Source organism: Crocuta crocuta, unplaced genomic scaffold (assembly GCF_008692635.1).
Source record: "Crocuta crocuta isolate KB4526 unplaced genomic scaffold, BGI_CrCroc_1.0 scaffold59-1, whole genome shotgun sequence".
In the NCBI taxonomy this organism is placed as follows: Eukaryota; Metazoa; Chordata; class Mammalia; order Carnivora; family Hyaenidae; genus Crocuta; species Crocuta crocuta.
Window position 1 is genome coordinate 1,158,458 of NW_027551579.1, and position 10,890 is coordinate 1,169,347.

The following is a 10,890-nucleotide window of genomic DNA, read 5'->3' on the forward strand; positions in this document are numbered from 1 at the left end:
ATCTTACAGTAGTCTGAGGCTTCTGGCTCCTCCACGTCTTCCCCAGCACTTGATTTTTTGATTCTAGATCTCCTGGATGGCTGGTACCTCATTATGCCTTTTGATTTGCATTTCCCTGATCACTAATGATGTCCAGCATCTTTTCCTGTGCGTGTCGGGCGTTTGTAATTGTCCTTGGAGGAATTTTTGTTGAGATCCTTTGCCCGCTCCCCCCTTTTCTTAAAATAAGGAATCTTTAATGTTTGAGAGAGAGAGAGAGAGAGAGAATAGGCAAGAGGAAGAGAAGATAGAAACACAGAATCTGAAACAGGCTCCAGGCTCTGAGCTGTCAGCACAGAGCCTTACGTGGGGCTCGAACTCATGAACTGTGAGATCACACCCTGAGCCGAAGTGGACCCCTTAAGTGACTGAGCCACCCAGCTGCCCTGATCCTTTGCCCATTTTTAAATGGAGTTGTTTATTATTGAGTTGTAAGAGTTCTTTGTATATTTTAGATACAAGTCCCTTGTCAGATCAGGGATNAAGAGAGAGAATAGGCAAGAGGAAGAGAGATAGAAACACAGAATCTGAAACAGGCTCCAGGCTCTGAGCTGTCAGCACAGAGCCTTACGTGGGGCTCGAACTCGTGAACTGTGAGATCACACCCTGAGCCGAAGTGGACCCCTTAAGTGACTGAGCCACCCAGCTGCCCTGATCCCTTGCCCATTTTTAAATGGAGTTGTTTATTATTGAGTTGTAAGAGTTCTTTGTATATTTTAGATACAAGTCCCTTGTCAGATCAGGGATTGTGCAAATATTTGTTCCTATTTTCTGGCTATTTCTTCACTTTCTGGATGATATCTTTTGATGTTTTTAATTTTAATCAATTTCATTTTTTTCTTTCGTTGCTCATGCTTTTGGTTCCATTTCTAAGAATCCTTTGCCAGATTCCTGGGTCACAAAGATCTGTGCCTACATTTTTCTTCTCAAAGTTTTATAGTTTTTAGTCTTACATTTAGGTCCTTGATCCATTTGGAGTTACTTTTTTTTTTTTTTATCTGTGTGATATTAGGGATCCAACATCATTCTTCTGCAGAGCCATTCCTGAACTGCTACAAATAATACATTTTCAGGCACCTTGTATAAGCTTTGTTTCCTGTGTTTGGCTAGATTAGTCTTAGAAAAAGAGGAATTTCCATATAGGTCCCTATCATATACCGACCTTGTTTCAGACTCTTGTTTAAAATATACCACTAGTACAACGATGCCAAACAAATTCTGGATTTTATGCAAGCTTTGCTTTGCCATATAATACACTTCTACCTTCTGCCTAATGAAACCAGTCATTTGAAATTTTTTGAGAGGTGAACTCAGCATGGGGACAGAAACAGGATGAAATGATTACAGAAGCAGGATATGGAAATGATCTAAAACCTTCTCAAAATTACTTCATCATTATCATTATTTTAACTTATAAATGCCCACTTGATTATACAGGTTTATAGCTAATTTGGACTCTCAAGTTTGGCTCTTCTGGGCAGCATCTGGTGTTTCAGTAGGGGATTAAAACAATAATTTATTGTTGTGAGAACTCCGAAAGAAGATTTTGTCCATACTTAGGAAAGAAAAAGTTAACACCTCTTAAATACAAGAGCAACTAAAACGAACACTGTAGCTGAGCAGGTACATCTGGGTTCAGATGGGCACCGAATCTTCAGTTTCCAAGAGAAAGATCTTCCTCAATCTTTGCCGAGAGGAAGGCAGAGTCTCAAAGTATCTGAGCAGTTCACTGTCTTTCTAGAGCAACCCCGGGATGGTCCCCAGCCATGGATTCAGCCCCAGGTCTTACTTCTTTGACAACCCTCGAAGATACGATAGTGATGATGACCTTGCCTGGAACATCGCCCCTCAGGGACTTCAGGGAAGGTAAGACCCTAGTTCATGGTCGAGAGGCATGGTTAGTAGGCTGAGGACTACACCGGTCAAACCGATTCAACCCAAGAGAAAATGCCTACATAAAGTAACCCGGAGCTGGAGGGTCGCGGCAGAGAAGCCCCTGAGTAGAGACTAAGTGCAGCTCCCAGGATTCTGCTTCCTCATCTGCGGCAGACGGGCGGGCGGCAGCTACTGGGTTCCCTTCCCCTTTTCCCACCTGTGATGCTTCAGCCGCCACCCAGGGCCTGGGGATCATCATGTCCTCTCTTCCAGCCTGTGACCCCGGGACTTTGGGGCCGGTAGGGGGAGAGGAGCAAGAAGGGGCTGAGCTAGTGCTTACTGAGCCCCTCTCTACTTGTGGTCCTAGGACCCTGTCCTCTTGCTGTGAAAGGATCTGTTTCTTGGAATGAAAGCTTATTTTTTTGGCAATCTTTTGTACATTTAAAGGGTGATCATTAACATTTTAACATGAATTATCCTCCACCCCCACCCCAGGATGGAGTGATAGAACACAGACTAGCTTTTCTATTCCTCATTATCAACAACGTCCTTGGAAGCCATGAGAGGCGCCCTTGTGTTAGGGATGCAGGACTGAGGAAATGCTGGGGACGCGTGGCTTGCTCACTAGATGAGGGAGCAGGGAACAGCCGGAATCCACGNCAGCTGGGAAGGACAGAGAGATCTGGAGGTGAGCCAGGAACCAAGGCCTTCCCCAGTCAAACGTCGTTCTCACCCTCCTCCCTAGAATGTTCTCTTACTCCCTTCCCCCACTGCATTTCCCTCTTGCTAGGTGTGTTGCTCTCTCACCTGCCAACGGCAGCCCCGAGCAGAGAGGGTCCTTGTTCCCCTGGTGGAAGAAGACCCCTTGCCCACTACATAGAGGGGAGAACATAAAATGTACACTGTTGAGTGCCTACTGTACACTAAGATACTGTTCTAAGCACTTTACAGGTATTCACTCACAGAAGCCCAACAAGGTAGTTCCTGGTATTACTGGTACTTGACCCCTGACAAAACTGATGCAGAAGTTATCTGTCTAGAGCCATCAGATGCAATTTGTTGGTGGGATACTTTGTTACACACAGTAACTGGTCTGTGGTTCTCCTAATAGATGCTTCTAGGCAGTACAGTGCTTGCTAGGTTGTTGTGGGTGAACTTCTGGCCACTGCACATGGACTTCAGGAAGCTACTTTTAAAAACTGGGCTGGTCCGGGGCGCCTGGGTGGCTTAGTCGGTTAAGCGTCTAACTTTCGCTTAGGTCATGATCTTGCGGTTCGCGGGTTCGAGCCCCGCGTCGGGCTCTGTGCTGACTGCCAGCTCAGAGCCTGGAGCCAATTTCAGAGTCTGTAGCTCCCTCTCTCTCTGACCCTCCCCTGCTCACGCTGTCTCTCTCTCCTAGAAATAAATAAAAAATAAAAAAATAAAAATAAATTTAAAAAACTGGGCTGGTCTGCACTTTATATAAAACCCCAGTTCTGTCCATCTAAAATAGGTCCTCACAAGGAAGTACAATGTTTCAAGTCACAGAAATATTTTTTCTTTTTAAGTTTCGCTCCAGACTACTATGACTGGGGACAGCAAACGAACAGCTTCCTGGCACACGTGGGAACTTTCCAACCAGACTCCATTTTGGATCCTGACAAGCCAAGCCAGGGGCAGCAGCAGTGAAGAGTTTTATGGACGATTCCTCAAGTGAAAGGCTTCAGAGAGACTAACTTAACGACAGCTGAAATTTTCAGGCACTTTTCCGTAAGAAATAGGACTTTTTATTTGTTACAGGTTTCTAATGGCCCCATAGGTCTAAAGCAATAATTGAGATAGAAACCTTATTTTAGTACTAAAACGTGAGCCTGGCTGCGTATTTCAGTGGGTATAATTTAAACTTTAAGAAAATTCTGTACTTTTATAAAGATGTATTTTATATAACTTAATAATGCTAAGATATATACTAGGATTTTTTGAGAATGTTATTGCAATATATGTTTGTAGTTTGCACAGACTTTTATGCATAATTCACTTTAAAAGTATACAGTACATGGTCTGATGGTGGTTTGAGGCTTTTGGACTAAAGTATTCTTCAGATTCTTACCTCTTCGGGTCATGCAGATTTGGACCTTCTCAACAGACTCTAAGTACAGCTGACATCTAGGAAAGCCGGTTACAACTCCAGCGTTAAAAGCTATAATGTAGCAGAAAGTCCACTGACTCATACCAGGTAATTGGCTCCTTCCTTCGAGTTCTTTAAGGTCCAAACAGTTTTGCCCTGAACTAATCTAAATTTTGCCACAAAGGTGGTACTGCTTTCAACAGGGCACGAATGCATACACTCGGGTGAGGAGTCGATGTGTTAAAAACGTGGTAGAGTGGAACTTACACTATTAAACCTCCTCTGCTCTATGTGGAAACTTTGCCTGGTTTCTCAGCCCAGTGAAATCTGATATGCGTTCCCTCGGGACCTCCGCAAGCCCAAGCCTTTCCCAAATGACTGATCTTTCCTTACCTTCAAGGAACAAAGGTGGGGTTCTTGAAAGGGGATGAATGTTAAGTGCCCTTGATCCAGAAGACTGTATGAAAGTCCCAACATTTTCCTGTAATTCCCCACCATATTTAGAGTACTGCCCTTTAATTTTTAGAAAAAAATATTTAACAGGTATTAATTATTGAGAGAGAGCGAGCACGAGTTGGGGAGGGGCAGAGAGAGGGAGAGAGAGAACCTGAAGCAGGCTCCAGGCTCTGAGCTGTCAGCACAGAGCCTGACCTCACAAACCACGAGATAATACCCGAGCTGAAGTCGGATGTGCGACCAACTAAGCCACCCAGGCGCCCCCCCCCCCCCCACTTGATTTTTAAATAGCTCTGAGGGCCGCCTGTTGGAAGCTGCAATTTTAAAAGGGTGGTTTTCTGTAGTAGGATTCCTGCCGCCTAGCCCTGCAGAAGGGCATGTTCTAGATGGCTGCTTGGAAGTCCTCTTCCATTTAAATGACACCCAAGTCATGAAATCCTGGTTCCCTGGCCACAGGTGCTAATCTGAAACCGCCAAGATCTTCTAGAAGTAGAACTGCCTCTAATGCAACATCATGGTGCATGCCTCAGTCAGGGAGGCTCAATGCTCCAATTTTCTGCAAACCAGAGAGAAGGTACTAGAGCAAGTGCTGTTACCAGAGAGGAAGTATCTGCTCTGCCTACGAAATCTCACGTCTTAGGGGAGGAGGAGGAGCAGAGGAAGAGAAAGCTGTATTCAGAAGCTCTCCCTTCATGATGAAACCATTTCAAAATATCTCCTATTTCCTCTGATCACCTTTTTTTTTTTTTTGTGGTCTTAAATAATTTATCTCTGGGCATTGATTTTACAGAGATCAAGTCTACTTTCTCTTGATAGTATTTAAGATTGCCATCTCAAGTCAAATGGTTTGTGATTTTTTTTTAATTTGTACTGAACACCTTTATCCTGCACAATCCCACATAACTGCGTTCTCGCCTTTTAGTGTATGGAAGACTTGGGATCACATATCATTGAAAATAGTTATTAAAATTTGCACTCATTCCTTGGGTGTATTGTAATTTGTTGTTCTAAGTAGCTTTTAGGACACCTGACTTGTGATACTGTCTTTGTTACTAATACTTACGAGAATGTAAAGGCAGACCCGGCCTATGCTTTAAATCATACTTTCACATTAAATCATGCTTTCAGAAAATACTTCAATTAGATCATTCAAGGATAGGTATTTTTTTAAATAATAAATCACTAAAATCGTACAATTATACTCTGGCTATATCAACACATTATCATTCTATTACTACTGGCAGGAAAATTAAAACATCTAGCACTAACTGCTAAAAGCCATAATGTATTTTTATGATAAAGCTATCTGAAGTATTTTTTTTATTGGAAAGGATAAAAATGTCCTAAGAACCTATTTTTCTGTCCCCTTTTTAAAAAGTATTGCTAAAGCACAAGTATTGTAAGCACATTTAGAATATAGAAGATGGGATTGTATCAAGCTATCAATCATCTTTCTCTCCTCATAAATGACCATGTGTCCCCCATGAAGTGCTGCAGGTATGGTATGAAAAAGGAAATGAAAATTCCCTTCAGTCTCCCAAGTGTGTCGTGAAATAGGTTCACTGACAAAGCTGCTCATCCTTATGTGAGACACTCAAGGCTAGAGAAGACAAGGACTGGGGATTCCTGGCTGTAAAATATCCAAATGCCCTCCCGTTTGAAGGCAACATGATGAAATTCAAATGCCAATCATTTGAGAGGTAAAAACGGGGAAGAGGTGGAGTCCCTGCAAATTGTGGACTAAGGCCCCCGCACCCCCGCTCCGAGGCTGATGTGAGGTTTCCCGGGCTCGCGGACCTGCGCCTTCGCCTGCAGGGGGCGGCCTAGAGCTGCCTGCTTATTCCTGCAGGTACCTTTCCTGGGCTCGCGCTTTCTACAATTAACGCATTTAATTGAGCCAGTGATTGTGATACACGGGGCTGTGGAGCCTAAGAAGTTTTGACGGTTTCGCGCTACACATCAGTCACACTTAGTTGTGCCAGTTGTCTCTTGAATGTATCGGGCACGTTGTGAAAACTGTGCTTGTTTATCTGCGTCCATCAGGGACGCCTGCTAGTGCGTCCCCAACTATCTTCCTGGACCAAAACCCAACAGAATTGCTCTTTGTTGGCCTTGAACACTAATTCCTATTAAGTGGAAAGGAACCAGCATTAGTAAATCCTAGAGCACAAGTGCTTCGAGGAAAAAGTTCTCATTTATATTTACATCGTAGAGATTACTAGGATATTGCTTTTATTTTTCTTTAGAACATTGCTTTTATTTAATAAAGGTAAATGTACATTAGAATGAAATGGGTTTAAATATGTGAACCTTTTTTTGAAGATTTCCGACTGAAGAAACTTTGTTTAAAAAAAATACCTTTTCACTTTAGAGTATGTATAATAAAATCTAGACAAGTGTTAGGTGTCCTCAAAGACCTATCTCCTATGCCTTTCCATTTTTTGAACCAGGTTAGTGAGACTTTTACTAATTAAAAAAAGTTGTAACTACGCATAATGCTATTTAAGGCTTCTCATGGTCCAGAGAGAGGAGCTGTTGGAAAGGATCAGGCTAAAATAGTGGGATTCTCATCAGAAGCTGTCAAGTGATTAAAGTGAGGAAACGTTTAAGAAGGAATGAAGGGAGCGGAATGTTGGCAGTGGCCAGAGAGTGCCTGTTCCGTGCCGGCCACTGGGCTGGCTGGCTGCCAGCCTGTGGGTCCAGTGTGGAAACTCAGCAGCACCCTTCCGTTAGCTCCCCTCGGGCCCGGAGTGGGGGTTTGCAGAAAGGCCTCGTGCCGCTGGGGCGGGATGCCTGGAAGTACGCTGAAGATGTCCCCGTGCCCCCACCTAGACAGCAGTGTGGACTCCCCGTTCCGCTCGCCCGCTCCTCGGGGCCTGGGCCTTCACGGCGGGGCCCTCAGTGTGGAGGTCGGAGGTGGGCTGCCCTGCATCAAGGAGGGGACCCAAGTCCCAAGTCCTCGGGTTCAGAGCAGCAGCTCCCGATAGGATCTCTCCGGTTTCTGCAAAGGTGGATCCCGCTCCTGTGCTCCCTACCTGTGGCTGGAAGCTGTGCTCTCTCTTCCCAGAAGCCACTCCTACTTGCCACCACTGATTCCAGCGGAGCCTCCAAACTGGTCTTCCCATTTGTAGCAGCGTGGTTACCCTGTCACTCAGAACATTCGGCTCTTTATCTCCAGAACAGGTTTGTTTTTTTTTAAATATTTTTATTTATTTCTAGGAGAAAGAGAGAGAGACAGCATTAGCAGGGGAGGGTCAGAGAGAGAGAGAGAGGGAGACACAGACTCTGAAATAGGCTCCAGGCTCTGAGCTGGCAGTCAGCACAGGGCCCGATGCGGGGCTCGAACCCACGAACCGTGAGATCATGACCTAAGCGAAAGTCAGACGCTTAACCGACTAAGCCACCCAGGCGCCCCTCCAGAACAGGTTTTCTGCCTCTAAACCTGAGAGTGACCAGACCCGGAGATCAGAGGCCTGCTCCCTCGAGCTAGATTTGTGACTTCCCTCGAAGTCCCTCCCTTTCTCTGAACCTCAGTCTCCCACGAATCTTGCTGCCCAACAATAGCCCCTGCAGTCCCTTGGAGGTCGCCCCGTGGTGCTCCTTGAATTTGGGCAGGAACTGACGTAACAGAACTCAGTGTTACTGAGGATCCCTGGCCTGCCGTCCCCTCCCTGAATTCAGTAGCCCAGAGTCCAGGCTTCAGGTTTGCAGACTTAAAACATACGCAGTGGAGAACACTTACCTGTTTGGAGGGGTGTTCTGTGAAGGAAATGCATCCCGGGAGTTAAATTATCTGAGTGCCGCTCAAAGAATGTGGACTCTGCTGTGACCGAGGGTGTCTGCTGTGACAACTTGATGGCATCGTCAGGCAGACACTAAGATTCGTTCACACTGAGGCATCTTTTCTGCTAGAATGGTCTCTCCGTCAGCTGTTCGTGGTACATCCTCACTAGAAACTAGGTGAAGTCCAGTTAGGTTACATAATCCATCAGCGACATGATGACAGGGGCACTTGTGTTTTGTTCACTGTCCTGACACCCATAACAGTGAGTGAACAGCCCAGTCCCGTTCCTGTGGCAGATAGTGTCTTTTTTAAGGGTCACTTCTTTGATTTGCACTTGTGTCCACTGTCTATTGATTTGAGATATGTAAGACTCCTCGAAGGGCCTATCCCTGTTTTCTGAAGAGTCTTACAGATAACCAACTTCTGGGTAAAGAATTCATAGTGGAGTACAACAGGAAATAAGGATTTCACATAAAGATAGCCTCTAGGAATGATTTGAGAACTCAATCATGTAACAGGAGCCTGGAGATGAAATTCTGTCTACACAGGCGTTACATGCCCGGCCGTGGCCCTCACGTCAGGACGCTGGCAGACAGAACACTGAAACCATGAACAGGCAGTAGGAAGTAGATTCTTATCAGGTAAAGTATAAAAAGGATAGGGATGCATTAAATGGTTAAAAGGGCAACTCTCCAGGGAAAACACTGACTTGGTATGTATGTTAAAGAATTTAAAAAAAAAAAAACTCATATGGAATAAACAACCAAAGCTAAAGAAAACTTTTTTTTAAAAAGGGGAGGTTGGGGAGAAGAGGGGACCAACATGCCCTGTATTTAAACACAGACCCCAAGTAACTAAAGTAACTGTGGTGCTGGAGTCTATGGGCCTGGAAAACAGCCCAGATAAATCCATGTGGGGTGTTAGACGTAATACATGTAGCATCTCAGACTGGTGAGGACAAGAGGAACTGGCCAGTAAACGGCACTGGAATAACTGGGTAGTCAGGCAGAGGAAATTAGGTTGGACCCACGACTTACACCCTATTCTAGGACACACACACTCCAAAGGAATCAAAATTCTGACCTAAAGAAAGCCATGAATGTTCTAACAGAAAAGATAGGTAAATTACTGCTCTGGAAGAAAAAAGAGATTCTAACTAGGACTCAAAGTCCAGAAACCACTGAGGAACTGATGTGTTAGACCGCATTACAAAAAACTGCATGGCAAAGCTATCCTAAATAAGCCAAGTCACAAGACAGACACCAAATTGAAAAAAAAAAAAGTTACAAAGGATTAATATCTGTAACAAAGCACTGGTACAAACTGCCAGAAGAGCAACAATGCAGTAGAAAAATGGGTAAAAGATAGGAACACAAAAGGAAATCAAGTACAAACAACATGGATCTTACACAGGTTAAAGGGAGTCAGCCTCGCAGGTAATAAGAAAAAGAGAAACTAAAACACATCGATACACAATTTTGTATCAGAGCAGCAAACCTCAAGCCCGCATCCACATAGGTAAGGAGGTGGGTAAGCAGGCACAGTCTTAAGCTGCAGGCAGAGCTGTGAATTTGTAAAACTGTGACCCCAAAAATTCCATTCCAGGGAATTTATTCTCTAAGTACCTATTTACATATGTGGGGAATGATGCCTGTCCACTAGTAGGGAGTTGGATAATTAAACGATTGTCCATTCACACTATGAACAGCAAGCAGTTAGTTTAAAAAAGTTTATTTAATGAGTGAAGTATCTAGTGATGTGGGAAGACTACCAGGGAAAATTAAGTGAATAAAAGCAAATGGTATGTATAGGATGCTACTTTTTGGGTAAAAATGAGAGGTAAAATGAAGACCTTACATTTGTATGGATGGAAGCCTAAAAAACCAAGGGCAGAGGCTGAGGGGTGAGGGCGGCGGCGGCCCGCGGGATGGGAGGTTGGCCCCCGACAGAAACCTGACATTCCACTGTAGAGCCTTTCGTAGGTTTTGGTTTTTCAATCATGTGAATGTACTACTTATTTGAAAAATTAAAGAATATTTGAAAAGCCTTGTGACTCGATACAAATCAAAAAATACAAAAAGTCCCCAATATTCAGTTGAAGAGGAAGATGTCAACTTCTGTCATAAGACAAATACGCTACGTTCTGAGCAGGGGACCTGGAGCCAGGCTTTTTGGTTTTAACCGTTAGTCCCACGACCTACAATCTGTGATTACAGACAAGTTAGTCATCCACTCTTCTCCTCAGTTTTCTCCTAAAACGGGTTAGGAATCGGACCTACCTCCTGGTGCTGCCTGGAGACGATGGGCCCGCGGAACCTCACGGCGGCGGCTGGTGGCCGTCGTTCCAGGAAGCCAGCCCCGACCACGTCCGTCCTCTCTGCTTCACAAACTATAATCAAATCCTCAGTCGTAAGAGGAAGCATTTAGGAGGCGGGAGATGGAAAGGGGGGTGGGGGGGACGACAAGAAAAGAAAGATGGCAGAAACATTTAATTCACATTTTCTACAGTCTGCCGGGTACCGCAGCAGGTTATTAGGACGGTGTTCAAAATGAGAGCTGCGGCTGGACAGACCTCCAGCTGAGCACACACCCACCTGCAGGTGCGTCTGGGCCTGGCCCGGGGCAGCAA

General features: G+C 44.7%; 1 protein-coding gene and 1 long non-coding RNA gene across 2 annotated transcripts in view; one reads left to right on the plus strand and one right to left on the minus strand.

Moving 5' to 3' along the window:
- Window positions 1-5,459, plus strand: part of GPR137B (G protein-coupled receptor 137B) — a gene marked incomplete at its 5' end in the record, with an annotated part of 49,692 nt that extends 44,233 nt beyond the window's left edge. The window contains 2 exons of the mRNA XM_077751735.1: window positions 1,781-1,905; window positions 3,462-5,459. Of these exons, the coding sequence (XP_077607861.1) occupies window positions 1,781-1,905; window positions 3,462-3,582 (246 nt within the window). The remainder of the gene's footprint in view (window positions 1-1,780; window positions 1,906-3,461) is intronic.
- A 1,242-nt stretch (window positions 5,460-6,701) lies between these two features.
- LOC144221253 (uncharacterized) lies at window positions 6,702-10,692 on the minus strand. Its single transcript, XR_013332002.1, has 3 exons — window positions 10,541-10,692; window positions 8,220-8,433; window positions 6,702-7,692 (listed from the first exon to the last, which is right to left on the minus strand). It is a non-coding gene; the product is annotated as an uncharacterized LOC144221253 (long non-coding RNA).
- Window positions 10,693-10,890: the final 198 nt, after the last annotated feature.